Source organism: Camelus bactrianus, chromosome 5, assembly GCF_048773025.1.
Source record: "Camelus bactrianus isolate YW-2024 breed Bactrian camel chromosome 5, ASM4877302v1, whole genome shotgun sequence".
Lineage (NCBI taxonomy): Eukaryota > Metazoa > Chordata > Mammalia > Artiodactyla > Camelidae > Camelus > Camelus bactrianus.
The window spans coordinates 99,472,972-99,489,162 of record NC_133543.1 but is presented as its reverse complement, the minus strand read 5'-3'; the positions used below and the strand labels follow the sequence as shown (position 1 = coordinate 99,489,162).

The 16,191-nt window shown below is 54.3% G+C and overlaps 1 protein-coding gene and 1 non-coding gene across 10 annotated transcripts in view; one reads left to right on the top strand and one right to left on the bottom strand.

Moving 5' to 3' along the window:
- Positions 1-1,256: 1,256 nt before the first annotated feature.
- Positions 1,257-16,191, bottom strand: part of DGKD (diacylglycerol kinase delta) — a 101,408-nt gene continuing 86,473 nt past the window's right edge. For 5 of the 9 annotated variants that reach the window (XR_012507204.1, XR_012507205.1, XR_012507208.1 and 2 more), the window contains 8 exons: positions 15,773-15,886; positions 14,656-14,790; positions 14,213-14,364; positions 13,300-13,411; positions 13,123-13,215; positions 12,137-12,256; positions 4,192-5,585; positions 3,380-3,397 (listed from right to left, as the gene is read on the bottom strand). Coding sequence is in view for 4 of the 9 variants with exons in the window: in XM_074364509.1 (XP_074220610.1) it covers positions 4,857-5,585; positions 12,137-12,256; positions 13,123-13,215; positions 13,300-13,411; positions 14,213-14,364; positions 14,656-14,790; positions 15,773-15,886 (1,455 nt within the window). In the remaining 5 variants the exon portion in view is untranslated. Of the gene's footprint in view, positions 5,586-12,136; positions 12,257-13,122; positions 13,216-13,299; positions 13,412-14,212; positions 14,365-14,655; positions 14,791-15,772; positions 15,887-16,191 lie in introns of all 9 variants that reach the window. The other 4 variants (XM_074364511.1, XM_074364510.1, XM_074364512.1 and 1 more) reach the window with 4 other exon arrangements.
- On the top strand, positions 9,868-9,940 carry TRNAA-CGC (transfer RNA alanine (anticodon CGC)). The gene has a single exon. It is a non-coding gene; the product is annotated as a tRNA-Ala (tRNA).

The following is a 16,191-nucleotide window of genomic DNA, read 5'->3' as shown; positions in this document are numbered from 1 at the left end:
CTCTTGGAGAAGCCTCCCATCTGCTTTCTGATGCAGGGGGGCTGAGTCCTGTGCGAGATGGACCACAAGCAGGACCTCCCCCGCCAGGATGCCTGCATGTGATGTAGGCCCTGTTTTCTCACCTGTCAGGCAGCCTGGGCTTGGTGTCAGCCCTGGGACCCAGGACAAGCACCATACTCTGGTACCCAACTTCCCTGTGGCTCCTGCCTCTGCCAAGTGCTGCTGTGTGACACGGGACAAGTGAACCTCTCTGAGCCTGTGTCCTCATCTGTAATACGTAAATACCCACCTGGTAGGACTATTTAAGAGGAATAGATAGGTTAATATGTGTAAAGTACTTGGGCCAGCGTCTATCATAAAACAGCATAAACGTGTTAGCCATCAGCATCGCCATCAGCCACCACTGGCACAGCCTCTTTCTCTGTGCACCCACTGGCTTAGTCACAGGGGATTCCAGACAATGAGACATGTCTAGACTAACATTAGGTCAGTAGGAGCTAGCGCTTCTGAAGAGGTTCCTTTTATCTTAAAGAGAGACACAGACAAGACATCCCACCTGTTCACCCACACCTTACCTTGGACATGGTCATGTTTAGATGTGATACCTGGATAGTGGCAGCTATCTTGCAACCATGAGGCCTGATCCTGGATGGCCACATGGGAGGAGGGTGCACACAGGACAAAACTGGGGCTCCACTAAGCATGGAAGGAGAGAGGAGAGAGCTTCTGGGAGACAACCAATACATCCACAGCCTGAAGATCTTTTTTGTACACCCTGCCAGCCTGATTTTCAATCCCATGATTCCAGCGCCCATCCCTCACCCCAGGAAACTGGGGATGAGAGTGACTTTGAGCTCGGAGAGGCAGCTTTCTTGGAATAAAGGTACTATAGCTAAACAGAGAGAGGTAGGGGCGCTTCCAGCTTGCAATTTTATATAAAAGACTTAGGAAATGAGAATAGTAGCTAAAATGACCCAGTCCCAAAAGGCTGGGCTGCAGCTCGTGGCACGAGGTCTGAGCACCTCGGCTCTGCCAGCCGCCCCTCCCTGCTGAGGGTTTAATTCAGCAGATCCTACAACCCACACCCTAAGTGAGACAATGGCATTCCATTTTGCTTTTCAGCCACCACCACCAATTCAACCTATTTTTAGAGCAGGGAAAAAACATAATTCTGAATCCAGTTTGGAAAGATTTTGGCTAGTGATATTTTATGTCAAAGCACAAGGAACGATGACAAGAAATCTGACGATGGAAGATCAGAAACAGGCTGTTTTATTTATACGCAGAACAGCTTACTTACACCCCAGCTGTGGGTATGTACATAGCAACGCAGGAGGCCTTGCTTCCCCGGTGGGCGCTGTATAAATTAAGATCATAAATATGAGGGAAGCCCCACCTGAGGGCGCAAAACCTTTCCTCCAAAGCTCTCTGGGGATCCTTCCTAGCCCGCTCTACGCCGACAGGACCACAAGACCCAGGGCCCCTGGAGGGACAGCCGCCCAGCCGCACAGCAGGGGCAGCAGGGGGAGGGGAGCAGCCCCAAGGGCAGCAGTGGGACCAGCGCAGCGCACGGAGGCCACCTGCACCCACGCGGCTTCACACAGCATTTATTCCTCTCCCTCTAACTCACTAAACTCAGAAAATGGTTTTGCGTAAACAGTGTTGCTCTAACCACTGCCATGACTTTTAAACACCAGGCTCGCCCTAAACTAAGCCTTTCCCATGGAAGGGTGCTGAGGACGGGGTGGCCTTGGTGCCCTGGGGGGCCCCGGGAGCACCGGCCACCACTCCCTCACGTGCCCTCCTGTCTGGGCGCATCCTGAGAACCTCAGACCCGAGGGTCCCCCGCCTGAAGCAACAGAGCAGACCCCGTTCTGGAACCTCGGGCCCCGTCTCCCACATCTGCTTGCTCTGCTTTGAAACTGAGTGACTCCTGGTGCCTGGATTCTCTTGCCACCTCCCTCCTCACCATGGCTGTTCTGACGGGCAGGACCCACAGGGCGGGAAAGGTGATACATGACCACCCGGTCTCACCTCCGGGGAACAGCTGAGTGCACATGCAGAGCCCGGGACCCTCCCCACCAACCCCAGCATGGCCACCCACACCTGGGGACGCATGGGCCTGGGGGCAGGGCCTCGGCCGAGCTCGGCACCCGGAGGGACCAACGGTGAGAGCCCCTACCTGGAGGCAGGGGCCTGGCCGGGCCCACTGGTAGGGTAGCCAGCAAAGGGGTGTGCAAAGAGAGTGGCAGGGAGAGGCTGTTCCGCTATGAGCCCCTGAGGGGTCCCCAGAGGCAACTCTGGATGGCGCCCTCCATGCCGCATGCCCAGTCCGCACACCTCACTGATGATCAGCCCTCTCCTTCGGGGTCCCGAGGCCGTCCCCCTACACCCAGTGGCTGTTACAGACGCCCTTTCCAGGCTGGGTGGCAGCCCCTGAGGTGCGCCACCCGTGGAGGGGGAGAAAAGGGCAAAGTTTAAGGTGGTGAGAACTAGGGGTGCCACCTGGGGACCGGCTCCCGGCTCAGCTTTCTCCGTAGCGGGAGGGACACGGGCCTGGCAGCCCAAGACAAGGAGCCACCCACACGGTCAGAGACTCAGGACAGCCCAGACTGCACCCGCCAGCCGCTCTACCAGCCTGTTCTCCCCCAGAAGCCCAGCAGGCCTCCTCTGCACAGAAACAGACTCCACACAGACAGACGCGCCCTCTGCCCACAGGGAGGCAGGTCAGGTGTCCTGAGTCCAGATGGGACCACATCGCAGCCCAGGAGGTGGACCAGGACTAAGGGACTGGGGCAACGGGGACAGAGCCCGTCAGTACAAGAGCATAACCACCTGTTTGCTTGGCTTGAGAAGCAAGTGTTTGTTCCCTTCGCGTCAGACTGAAATGGACAGGCCCGGAGCCACGCAGCCCCACCAGGCCCGGCGAGACCCTGTGAACACACGGGGACACCGGCGGGATGGCGTCGCGGGACTGGAGCGGCACAGAGCTCCAGGGGACAGTGTCGCGTGACACACCACTGACGGGCATGCGGGGAGGAGCCCCGGGACCACTGGCGGCCCAGACAGGCCGCTTCTGCCGAGTGCCCGGCACCCGGAGGCCCGCAGGCCCTGACGCGGTCAGCGAGCTGAGGTGCGGGCAGGCGTCGGCCCAAAGGTAGCTGTGTTGGTGTGGTCCAGACCCGGAGCGGTCGGCCCGGAGCCTGAGGCTTCCTGTCGCAAGCAGAGGGGGTAGCACCATGAGGAGGGCCGCGCCGCCGGGCTCAGTCGCGGGAGGCGCGGGGCACGCAGGCCGAGAGGGCAGAGGCTAGGCCTCGGCGGCAGGAGAGCCGCGGCTCAGCTCCCGGATGCCACACAGGATCCGCTTCATGTGGCCCACCTTGGTCACGCCGAGGTCCTGCAAGGAGAGGACAGCCCTGAGGCCGGGAAGAGCCTGCCCAGGGCCCTCCGCCCAGCATCTGAACACGAGCGAGGGTGAAGGTGACGAAAACGGGCACAGCTGAGGACAGCACGGAAAACAGCCACCATGCAGACGTCCGCCACGTCTCCCCCAGGCCCCACAGTCACTGATGTGCTCAAGAGCACAGGGAACAAGACACAGATGGACACAGGCCTGGCAGCGAGTGGAGGCAGGTGGCCCAAGTGCCACTGTTGGGCGCCCACGGCGGCCTCTCATAAAGAGGGACAAAGAGACAAACCAGACAAAGAGCCGGGCTCTGGGAGCCCCAGGGTCACGCTGGCCCCCAGCCCACCCACCCGCCCCCTCTGGGCCCTCCCGTGAGAGGAAGCAGCGTGAAGACAGGCGAGCGTGACCGCTGGGGCAGCCCAACAGCTTCCCGACTCTAATCAACTCTGTCCTCTAGGGAGAGCACCCTGTCCACCGGGTCCCCCTCCACCAGGCAGCGTCATCACAGAGGACTCCAGCTTGACGAGCTAGCGCAGGGCTGCGCCCCATGAAGGACTCAACGTTAGAACAGTTCACTGGCCCATGAAACTAAGGAAAGCAAGGCTCCCCCCATGTCCACTCTGCTTTGGCTGCAGCAGGTGGAGGCCCCACTGCCTGGGCCACCACGTGTCTCGAGTCGTGCACGAAGGCCTGAGGAGAGCGGGAAAGAGAATGCTGATGCCGGGAGGGGGCAGGGGGAGCCGCGGGGAGCCCAGGCGCCTCTCCGGGAGACGCTGCGGAAGTACCTTGAGGTCTCTCCGCTCCAGGTGCAGGAGCTCGGAGCCCCGGATGTCGTGCCGCGTGAAGATGTCCTTATACTCACAGAGACTGAGGTGCTCCAGCCAGGCAGCAACCTCCTCTGTACCCCAGAGGTGAACTGTCAGAGATGGAAAAGCGGGAGTGCAGTGAGTGCCCAGAGCCCAGCGCGAGGCAGGCAGCGGCCGGCGCCCGAGACGCCCCAGCAACCAGCACCCAAGATGCCCCGGCCACAGGCACCCGAGACACCCCGGCAACCAGCACCCAAGATGCCCCAGCCGCAGGCACCCGAGACGCCCCGGCAACCAGCACCCAAGACGCCCCGGCAGCAGGCACCCAAGATGCCCCAGCCACAGGCACCCGAGATGCCCCAGCAACCAGTACCCAAGATGCCACAGAAGCAGGCACCCACCACCCAGCCATAGGTGTTGCCCAAGCTGTGCAGAAAGAGGAGGGGAGGCACCAGCCCTCGAGGGGCGTGAGTGGCAGCAGGAGCTGGTGTCTGTTCCTGCCAGGTCGGCCATCAGCCTTCCATCCCAGGAGGGACACGGGGATCCGACCACATGGCTGAGGCCAGCTTCCCTCCACCTTCACTTCTGGCCCACAGCAGGAAGGGAGACATGCAGAGATTCCATGAAATCAGAGCCACCGTCATTCAAAGAAACCCAATTTCTGGACAAACATGCAAGGAAAAATCAAAGGGAGCTACCCCTGACGGGCAGCAAACGCCGCCCCCAAATCCAGGCTTGGGGCCGCCGGGCACCTGGGAGCCTGGGACAGCCGTGCTGAGGGCCGATACTTTAGAGGGAGACTTTAAGCCCCAATTTACTGGCCCAAAGGAGAAACATCCTTCAGTGCCGTTTTCTATTGATTTCACCGCCCAGAACCCCAGGCGGCCCAGGTTCCCGGTGCAGAGGCCTCGATCCAGAACCGATTTGTTGGAGATCAGCAGCCCCTCAGAGGAAGCAGGCACAGGGGCCCCCGCGTGTGCCCGGAGTGTGAGCTGTGTCTCTGAGTGTCTTGTCACCTCTGCTGTCCCCTCCCTACCTCGCACCCTATCTAGCACAGGCAGGCAGCTTGGCGGCCTGTCACCCGGATCTGCATGGGGAGCAAGTGAGGGCAGGGCGTGACCCGGGTCAGCACCCCACGCAGGGTGGGAGGGTGGTGGCGCGGTCGGGCCCAGGACAACAGGGCAGAGCACGCGTTCCAAGGTGGGGGGAGCAGAGACGGGGCGTGGCAGCCGCCAGAGCAGCCAGGGGCAGGTACCCGGGGCTCCCAGGCTGCTGCGAGCTTCTCTGTTCTTGTTGTTCTTCTCCTTCTTAAACTTGGTCACCAGGCGGAATTTACCGCTGCGGCTGCGCTTGGAGAGATCCAGCATCGCGTTCTGCGGGGAAAGAGAGAAAGGCTGCGAGTCAGACCCCAACCAGCCAGGCCTGGGCCGCCGCTTGGCCGGAGGGGCGCAGGGGCTGTGAAAGGACGTGCCCTCCCCCGATGTGCTGCTTCTCATGGTCCTCCTTGACTTTTAGTCTTGTATTTATCATTGATTTTTAATGCCTTTTAAAAGCAGTTTCACAGTGTCTGTTTTCACATTGTTTTTTTCACGTTATACCATTTATTTCTCACGTGATTGATAAGCTTAGTAAATATTATGTAAATGTCAGGATCACTGTGAAGATGAGCAAGTAAGTAACCTGGCCAGTCTTCAGGCTTTGTCAGTATTACGAGCATCTTTCTAAACAAAGTATTCTTCCTGCACTTCGCAGCACTCTTTCCCTGGGACCTGCAGAATCATGGAAGGAGGGGAGTAAGAGGGACAGGGACGCGGCCCCTGCTGGGCGGCCACCGCCCCACAGAGCGGCCCAGGGCACAGGCAGAGATATTAGCTCCCCTTCCCCACCGGTCTATGGACCTTCTTGGCTATGTCCTCACAGACGCTGGGGCAGGGGTCTCCGCCATGGAAGGATTTTGTGCACACACACAACACCTGTGTTGATACACATATTCACAAATAAAGTGTAATATCCTTATTTTTCAAGTATGCCAGTTTCTTCCTGCCCCTGCCGGCCTGGATTCTGCCCCAGGGCCCTGCCTACCCACATCCCCACACAGACTGGCCTGCTTACACTTGGAGCTATATGACGCACTTTCAGATCCAACAGGGTATCTGGTCACGCTGAAAATCACTCCACAGGGATTTTCACTGACATTGCACCCGACCTAGAGCTCGGAACAGTGAGCATCTTCACACGTGGTCTGCGTCCTCCTCAGACCCTTGCATGGTCAACTTCCTGGATTTCTTACCAAAGGCCTCTTGGGTTTTCTAAGTGTCCTTCTAGGAAAGAGGCTTCTTACAATGACATCTTCTAATTGATGGCTGTGAATACCAAACAGCTTCTATTCTAACAGCTGCTCCACAAAAGACCTCTAGATCCCGAGTGACCATCACAGCCAAGGCTCTTCTGTCCCGAGACAAGTGCCCCATCACTGCTCAGCGGCCCCTGCAGGAGGGGCGACCGCAGGGTGAGGTCCTCTCCCACACAATCCAAACAGAACCCTATTCCTGACTCTGTAATTTCTTTTTCTTAATGCATATATGAGCATTAAATTTGTTTCTAACTTACAACATGGGTATTTTCTTCCATTCGTAAAACCAGGAGACTAGAATGAGGCCGACTATCAACATGTCCTCTCACCTCATCCCCGTACCTTTTAAAAGCAAGTTCGAGACGCCAAACTACCCCACCCATAAGTACTGCAGAGAGCAGCTCTACAAGACTAGAATACTCTTACTAATCACGGCTCCATGACCACACCTGACACCACTGACGAGCATTCATCAGAGCCAGTGAACTCACCTGCAGCCCATCTCCCCAACTGTTCCAAAGGTCCATCCCCACAGCTGGTCTGTCTGAATCAGGACCCCCCATCGGCACCCGTGGCCCAGCCGCTCCTCCTCGCCCTTTACCTGCAGAGAAACCAGCCGTCCGCCCTGTTCACAGCTCACTTTCTGGCCCTGACATCTCTCAAGGGTGTGGCGGCCTTGCTCCCCCTCCCCGTGTGGTCCAGAGCTGCTGATTCCAGCCAGCCTCCTGTTTCCAGGCTTGGGGATGTCACAGGCAGGGCTAGCCTCTTCCACACGATGAACCCGCTCCTTCAACCCCATCAATAACCAGGCTCAGTCCCACCGCATGTTTCCCTGCAGGAGGGAATCCATGGCCTTTTAATCCTGCACCTTCCAGCTGGAATTCTTTTATAAAGAATTTCTTTCATCAACTATCTGATTTAAAGAAATGACTTTTACAGCTCTACTGACCGTATAGTACTGAATTTTGGAACCCAATGTGCTAGTTTTAAAAAATGAAATGTTTGAAAGTTCTGGAGCTCTGTTTCACAATATGAATATATTTAATACTACTAGAACTGGATGCTTAAAAATGACAGATGGTAAATTATATGTATTTTTGAACCACAATTTAACAAAAAAAAGAGCTGGAACAATGCTCATCTTTTTCTAGCTGTGATACTGTTTCTTATGTATGGAAATTACACAGTCCTTGACAGTTTCCCTCAAGTAGGATTTTTTTTTCAAGTTTTTCTGTGGCTCTTCTTTTCAAACCATCTTGAGATTCTAATTTGCGTGATTTAAATTTTTTCTGAAAAATCAACAGTTCCATCAAGAGTTTACGGTTTACTGGCACTTCTCTGTGTGCGCTGACTTGACTGATTCTCGTGTCTGTGTCACAACCCCGCTCACGTCATTCTGTGCGTTTCCCCTCTGACTACATTACATTTGCCGGAGGGTGGCTTATTTTACTTTACAGCTCAAAGATCTATCACTTTTTTTCATTGCGTTCAAGTAAGTGGTTTTCCTGTTTTTATGCCACTAGAAACGTGGCGCCTCGTCCTCCTCCTCCCAGGTTCCCTTTGCCCTTCATACTTCACCTCCTCCTCATCCCCGGCCCGGGTGGGGCAGGGCCAGAGTCCCAGAGCGTGAAAGCACTGAGCTGGAAGGCAGCCAGCAGCATCGGCCAGAGAAGCCAGGAGCCCAGGGAGGCCCGGGAGGCCCGGGAGGCCCGGGAGCAAGTGTGGTTTCCCCTCCACTCCCTGGACCTCTGGCTGCGGTTTCTGGCCTCGGGTCCCATCAGGTGAATGTCTACAGTAACACCGCTCCAGCTGCCTCCGGTTTCAGATTTTGAACTAAATCTCAGGAGCCATCTGTAGTGTCTCCCACCTACCACTGCAAGAACTGATGTCTGCACTGCCTCCCAGCCCACATCTAGGAAGTTGAGACACCAGGGCCACTCTAGACGTGGCTCAGAGGGCTCGTCAGGCAGGCAACACTTCAGGTCAGAAGTCCAGGAAGGACTCTGTGCTTGTTTTCACTGTGGCTGCACGGTTTTAGACTTAAAGCATCGGAGCCACAATCCCTGTGGCCTTTGGTGCTAAGATCTGACAGACCCCAAAAACTGAGTTGCTTGATCACCCTGCAACTGGGCACCAGGCTGCGAGCCTCCCACGGCAGCGGCCCCCACACTGCCCGTGAAGGGAGGAAACTCCTTGCCCTCCCTCCGTCTTCACTGACGAATCCGTGGAGGAAGAAGCGGCCCGCCAAGGGCAGGGCAGGCTCCGGGGAGCACAGGGGCCGCAGTTCACGGCTGGCGCCATTTCTACTTGAGTCAGTATCTGAGGTTCCCTTGTGGCCGAGAGGTGAGCTACTCAGACTACCCCTGGAAAAGAACCAGCTTTAAAAATTTCTAATCCACAGTGGACTGGTCCTTAATGAAATACAGTAAAATAAATTACTAGAAGAATGAAACCCAAAAAAGACATACAAAATACAAACCTCCATTTTTTTATTAAACAAAATTTCTCTATCAAGTGCTTACAAGTTTCTAGACTCTTCCTCTCAATTGCACACCATCAGTAGTGCTGGCCTAGAACAGGACCAGATTTTGAGAACGTCCTATAGGCAACAGGAAAGAAAGCACATTCCCGCTCCACAGAGAACAAAATTCTGTCTATAGAGAAATGAGGTAAACGTGCACACGTTCTGTGTACACGTATTCTTTCAGCTTTGTTCTGATGCTGGGATCAGTTCGGTTTACTTGACAAATCATGGACTGACAACAAGAGCTCACACAACTTTCTATCACTTCAAGAAGTTTTTGCTTTACGTATTTTAGGCATGTAAATTAAGATTAAAATTTTGGGAGTGATCACTGCAAGAACAGATGAAAGAGTATGCATTTCCGAACTAGCAGTGGGGACAAACAGCTGTGTGGGAGGAAGGAGACGCTCATCAAACAAAAAGGAGGAATTAAAAGAAACAAAAAGTGGGACAGATAGAAAGCACGCAATATGGTTAAAAAAAAATTAAATATATCTAAATACTGTAATCATCACAATAAATGTAAATAGACTGGACTCTCTAATTAAAACAGAGTATCACACTGAATTAAAACACAAAATTTAGCAATATGCTATGTATAAGAGTGACATTCCAAATAAAGCTTGAAAATAAAAATACGAAAAACAGTATACCAAACAAGTAGACTTGGAAATAAAAAGAATTACTAAAAGTACTTACATAAAGATAAAACCTAGATGTATCCAGTAACGTAGCTTCAAAATACATAAGGCAAAGATACACAAAACCACAAAGAGGAGGAGAGTATAGCTTGGTGGTAGAGTGTGTGCTTTGCAAGCACGAGGTCCTGGGTTCAATCCCCAGTACCTCCATTAAAAAGTAAATTAATAAATCTAATTACCTCCCCCCACCAAAAATAAATAAATAAATAAAAATGAACATAATTCCCCCCAAAAAAAGCTTTAAAAAATTAATTTCAAAAATTTAAAAATTAAAAAAAACCCACAAAGATAAACTGAGACATTTAGATTCATGGTCAGAGAGTTCAACAGTAATTGACAGATCAAGAAGACACCCCCGCCCCCCAAAAAAAGCCCAGCAAGGACTTAATGATGTAAATAATACAACATTTATAAAAACTGACCACGGGGGCGGAGGGTGTTGGATTGTTTGCAGGGGTGTAGCTCAGTGGTAAAGGGTATACTTACCATGCATGAGGTCCTGGGTTCAGTCCCCAGTACCTCCATTAAAAAATAAACAAACAAACAAACAAACACTGACCACCTATCGGGCCATAAAGTAAGCTTCCGCAAATATCAAAGGGCTGGTAACATAGAAACCATCTCCTTTGAACACAGTGAAATTAAGTTAAATCTATAACGAAAAGATAATTAGAAAGTATCTCATATGTTGGAAAATCAGAAATATACCTTTAACTCCTTTATAAGCACCTGGTTTTACCATTACTATCATCATCGTAAGTTTATCTCAGAGTAATGCAGTACAGGGTATAATAATGTGGTTATGCTCTGCCAATATAAAGAGATCCTTTTTATCACTTACTGCCCTCGGTACGCAATTCTATCTGAATATTGTTACCTTGGATCTTTTATTGTCTTCTTTGAAATTGCTTTATTTTTAACCTTTCTGGATCATAATTCTTTACTGCGGGTATGGGAGAGAAAACGGCTCTTGTGATTAGCATGCAGCCACACTTCTTGTTTAACACAATCTGAGGACAATCTGCTTTTAAGAGGGAAGCTCTGTCATTTTCTCTCTTATTTTTATGCTGTTCCTTGTTTTCTTTTACCGTACAGATTATATTTTTTGTTTTTTGTAGTGATTTAGAAAGACATAAACCTTTTCAATTTTACTAGAAACTACCCTTAAGGTTTTAAAACATAACTGACTCTGTATTTGTCTAATTATCAAGTCAAGACTTCTTTTTAACCTTCTTCCACCGTAAGAGGAGGAATTTAACGTGCTCTCACTCCTCCGTGCACGTCCTCTTCCCACACTCCCCACCCCACGCCCACACTCCACGGGCTTGGATGACTTGATCTGGAATCACCAGGCTAGGTTACTGCTACATCTGTTGAATATTTTTTATTATTATTTTAGTAATTTTCTTTTAAATAAAATTTTTATCATATTTATAAAGAACTATTCAGCCAATTTTGATACGTTTGGCCTATCCTTCTAAACCAAAATGTCCCCGTTCTTACGTTGCTGAGTTTGCTACCTGGCTGGAAGGCCTGAGTCCGTTTTCCATGCAGGGTGAGAATGTGTCAGCAAACACCTGTATGTTCTAGAAGAGCACTCTGGACTGCCCCCCCATCCCCCCGCCCCCACCAATTGCTGCCTGCAGGTTGGGGCAGTCAGAGCCTAGCAGTCCTGTAACTCGTGCAACTGTGTTACCCTACGGTGAGCTCCCGTCCCTGCGCACCTCTGATCTGTCCCTGGCAGGAAGGCCATCGAGGGTTTGCCCTGGGCCAAGCGCTGCCCGGGAACACCGACCATCCTACAAGCCCCTCTCCTGGGCCCTCCTGCCGCCTCTCCTACTGCAGGAGGCACTACTCCCAGGGCACATGCCCAGGGTCCCCGTCTGTCGTCCCAGCTACAGGAGCTGCACATGCTGGAGTCTCTAAATCCATGTAATAGGGAAGTGTGCAGGGAGCGGAACACACCAACTCTGCCCCTGTCAACAACAACCTCCCAAGAAGCTGCCATTTATCTGACCAAAGTGCATCCACGCGGTGGGCAAACAGTGGGGCAGGGCTCAGGCTTCCTTCTACCTGCTTCCTGGACAGCCACGCAGCTCTGCTTCTGAGGGCAACTTGTGCCCCAGCCATCAAGGGTCCTTCTCAATATCAATCCCCCAGTCCTTCCTACCTGCCGAAGTCCATCTTCGTGCCTTGAAGGCATTTTAACAGAGAAGCATGGGAAGCCAGATTCCAGGCTGCAAGAGTGACACCACCCTAATCCCAGAGCTTCACAGAGCAGAGCTGGACTGAAGGGAGAGCCCTGCACCCAGGGGCCCTCAGGCTGGAGGCCCGTGATCCACATACCTCCTCATCACCAGGCTCCATGGGCTGGCACAGCCATGGGGTGTCCGCCAGCTTCCTGAGCTGCTGGTCCATCTCGGCGAGGGCAGCTGCAAGCCGCTCCTTCTGAGGGGGATCCAACTGCTGCTCAAGGCAGGGAGGAGAGACGCAGCCGGTTATTAGCAGGGAGGCACTGGGGCCACAGCAGCCCCACAAGGACATGAGGTCCACCCCAGGGGCTGGGCTGCTCTCTGAGAGTTCTTACAAAACTCCAAGGAAACCAAGTCAGAGCACTGGTTAAGGGCCAAACTCAGAACCTCCCCTTGTAAGTAGTGTCGAGTGAGAGAATTAAACTCTTCTCTCATAAATAATGGGACAAACCAAGCTTGTCTGAAAATCACAGCAGCGGGGCTGACATGTCCCCTGCTTTGGCTGTCCCGGGACCCTCCCTCTGGAAGGGGGCCCGGCGCACCAGCACCAGCACGCCGGCAGCGTGTGTGGCAGCAGAGGTAATTTGGATGAGTAGAGAGTGGGCTCTTGGGGCGGCCCACGTGTGATCTCGGAGAGCGACTCCACCCCCTTGGCCTTCCACGCCCTCATTTCTTAAATAAGAGGGTTAGCCAGGCCCTCTCTCCGGTCTCCCATTCCAGCTTCTGCGACTCAGGGAAAGCCCAGGCGTGTGTCTCTCGAGGGCTGACTCATCAGCCAGGTTTGAAGGGCTGAGTGAGGAAGGGCGGCAACTCCGCGTGCTGGGAAGAGGGCTGGCCAGCCTGGCCACAGTGGTGGCCGCACACCTGAGGGTCTCAGGCGGCTCTTCCCACGACACAGGTGGTCCTGTCCACGAGTCCGACACCCTGGAGATGACGTGCTGAGATGCAGCCAGAGGGCTTGAGCACCTCCACAGGGTCAGCTCAGATGGCCTCTCGCCCCTCCAACACGGCATCCAGAACTCTCAAGGCCGACACTCCAGGGCTAAAACGCACGGCAAGCCGCCCCCCCCCCCAGCTTACCAGGGCCAGCTTCCCTGCCAGCAGCAGCTCCGTCTCGCTGCGCAGAGCTCGGACGTTATTCACCATCTCCAGGACGAAGCTGCAACTCAGCCCCTGAGAGGAACCAGAACAGACACCATGGAGATGGCCCAGGGGCTACAGGAGTGCAGGCGAGCGAGGCAGGAAAAGCACAGGCACCTCTGTGGTTCTGGGCTTGCCGTACACTCGGTCCATGGCCTTGGAGCTGGCGTTGACAGCGTGGGCGAGCTCCTGCTCCACGTCTCGGTGGGACTGCGCAATCTCCCGGATGCTAGAGAGGGACACGCCAGACCTGGATGACCCTGCCGGCCACCTCCTGACTGATGGCAGAGCGGGTCTTACATGGGAAATCTGACGTCAAAATCTCAAGTTTTTCTAGAAACTCAACCGGGGAGAAAAATGCCCAAGATGAGACTTACACCTTTTAAAACAGTAAGCTGGTAAGAAGCAGTGGGCAGAGGAGGAGGAAGGCAGAAAGCAGCTAGAGAGGGCCAGCCAAGGAGGGGCCTCAGGGAGGGAGAGGCGAGGCAGGGAGAGGAAGTGCAGCCCCAAGACAGAACCAGACAGCACAGAAGGGGTCACCAGATGTGGCAACCGTGCAGGCGCGGGTCACCAGGCTGAAGCGACCATGCTGGAGGGGGCACACGGCAGTGGACACAGTGAGCAGGAGGGGCGAGAGGACAGTGGGCAGGGCTGTGACCAGGCTGGAAGGTCCACAGCGGCCCTGGGAGGCTGGGTAAGAGAAGGAAACGCCTCTGGCTGTTGTCTTTTTTTAAATTAAATAACTGTAAGGTTTGCTTTTTAATAACAAACCTGCTCTCTGGGGTAGAGAAAAGGAGGCAGTAAGGGGAAATTAGGACAGATTTTACAGTCTACGCACTGGCCCTGAGGATGCCTGTGGGTGTTAAACTTCCAGCTACACAGACTCCGAGTAGGCTCAGAAAGACAATTAGTGAAAATCACAAAGCCCAGGATGGCGCGTAAGGTCTGGGAGGAGGGCGTCCCAGTGACGTCAGGGGGCCCCAGCGCTCCCACGGGAGGGGCCAACCGTGGAAGGAAGGTGAGCACCCACCTGTGGATGAGGGCTCCCGCCGCCTGCCCAAACTGGTCCATCTGGGTGGCCTCCTCCTCGGACAGGATCTCCGGGTGCAGAGAGAAAGACGGAGGGCGAGGCAGTTCACACTTCTGTTTGTCTTCCCAGGACTTCAGGGTGTTCTCAAAGGCCTACGGCACAGAAGCCAGCATTACACTTTCTCCCAAATGTACACCTAACAAGAAACACTGCTGGGACACCAGCAGGACACCCGCTAGAAAGGGAGACTGAATCTTTTTTACCCTGGGGGAGGAATGGTCCTAGAAATTACAGCCCTACTCACTTAATCTTTGCATCTAAAACATAAATAAATTTCTAGAACAAAACGTTAAAAACTCCAGGCCTTTCTTAGAAGGCGTGCAGCTGCGCCCGCCAGTGGGACCAGCACCCTTCCCCCCGGGTCCGCAGGCAGCCTGTCTTACCCGATCCCTGGTGAGCGTCTGTGCCCGGTTCTTGTGGATAATCCGGATGTACCCTGGGGGCTGGATCCAGGCCTCTCCATCCACCTGCACAGGTACGCCCTCATCCCCCAGGATGGAAATCTTCACTGTGCGACACTGAGCAAACATCACAGCCATTACTCGTGCAGCGAGCAGAACCCAGGGGCCTTACCGTGCCGTCTCAGCACCGTGGGCACCTCCCTGCCCCACACAGCCCGCACTGGCCTCTGGGGTGACACCACACCCATGGCCTCTGCGATCAGAGCATCCCTGTCTGGGGTGCAGCTCATGGAGCCTGGGGGTCTCGGCCCCGACTGTCCCCTCAGCCAGCACTGCGTCTGTGATCGCAGTGAGGGAAACTTGGTGCTCAGACACCGTCACCCAAGGCAGAGCCCATGGGCACCTGGGCGCATGTCAACACTCCCAGGAAAGAGCAAGCACCCAGCAAGTACACCTCTTTTTGACACAAAATATGACAAAGAGTTAAAACTGTGAAATTCAAGCACCCACGGTAGGGACAGGAAAGACTGGACAACCAAAGCCTGGGGCTCAGGTCAACGGACTGGACCTGCTCCCTCCACCTCTGTGCAGAAGAACACTGTCCGCCCCAACCTCACAGACGGACAGACCCTTGCCAACCCACCACCAGAAGTACGTGATGGGGAACCAACCCAGTCTCCCCCTCAGCTGGACGTCAGAGCAGCCAGGTGAGGCCACCCATGCTTGGCCTCCGCTCCCAGACTCCAGGCTGCTGCTTCTGAGAGCTGCAGACACAGGGGCCAAGGTCAGTCGGGCCTGTCTCATCTCATTCCACCGCAGCGGGAGGGGACAGAACACAGCTGGTGCCCACAGAGAGCATCACAGAGGGAGCTTGGGGGTACAAGCAGCCCCAGTTTTGAAAGTATTTAACTGTCAAACCCATCAGGAGGCAGCCAGGGCGATCCTGAAAAGGCGCCTACTCTCCTGGGCTCTGTGCACCAGCAGCACATTTATATCGAGACCACGGTTCTGGGCCAGGTCTGCCTCTCCAAACGTGTGTGAGCCAGAGTGCTTCCCAGTACCACCCACCACCCCCCGCTTCCAGGACCATGGCCAGTACCTGGGCGATTCGGTGATGCTGCAGCCTAATGACGCGAGAGACAGCCATCTGCATGCTGCCAAACACCGCGACCACCTCCAGGATCTTGTCATCGAACGACGGCGCTGCAAAGGTCTGCAAGGGTCGATGTCAGAGCTGACCTCTGCTCCCAGCTCCCCTGAACCCGCCCCATGTGCGTCCTCACTCTCAAGGCTGCTGTGTTGGTAAAAGCCAGACAGGCCCCCTACAAGGAGCAGCTACGGGGTCAACACGTTGCTGAGGGGTCTCTGGCTCAGATCCTGAAAGCAGATGCCTGGGATCGAATCCCAGACCTGCCGCTTACTAGCCAGGTGACCTCGGGCAAGTTACTTTCCCTCCTCCTCGGGTTCGTCATCTGTAAAACGGGACTAACATTGGTCTGTTCTGCAGGAGGTTCCCGC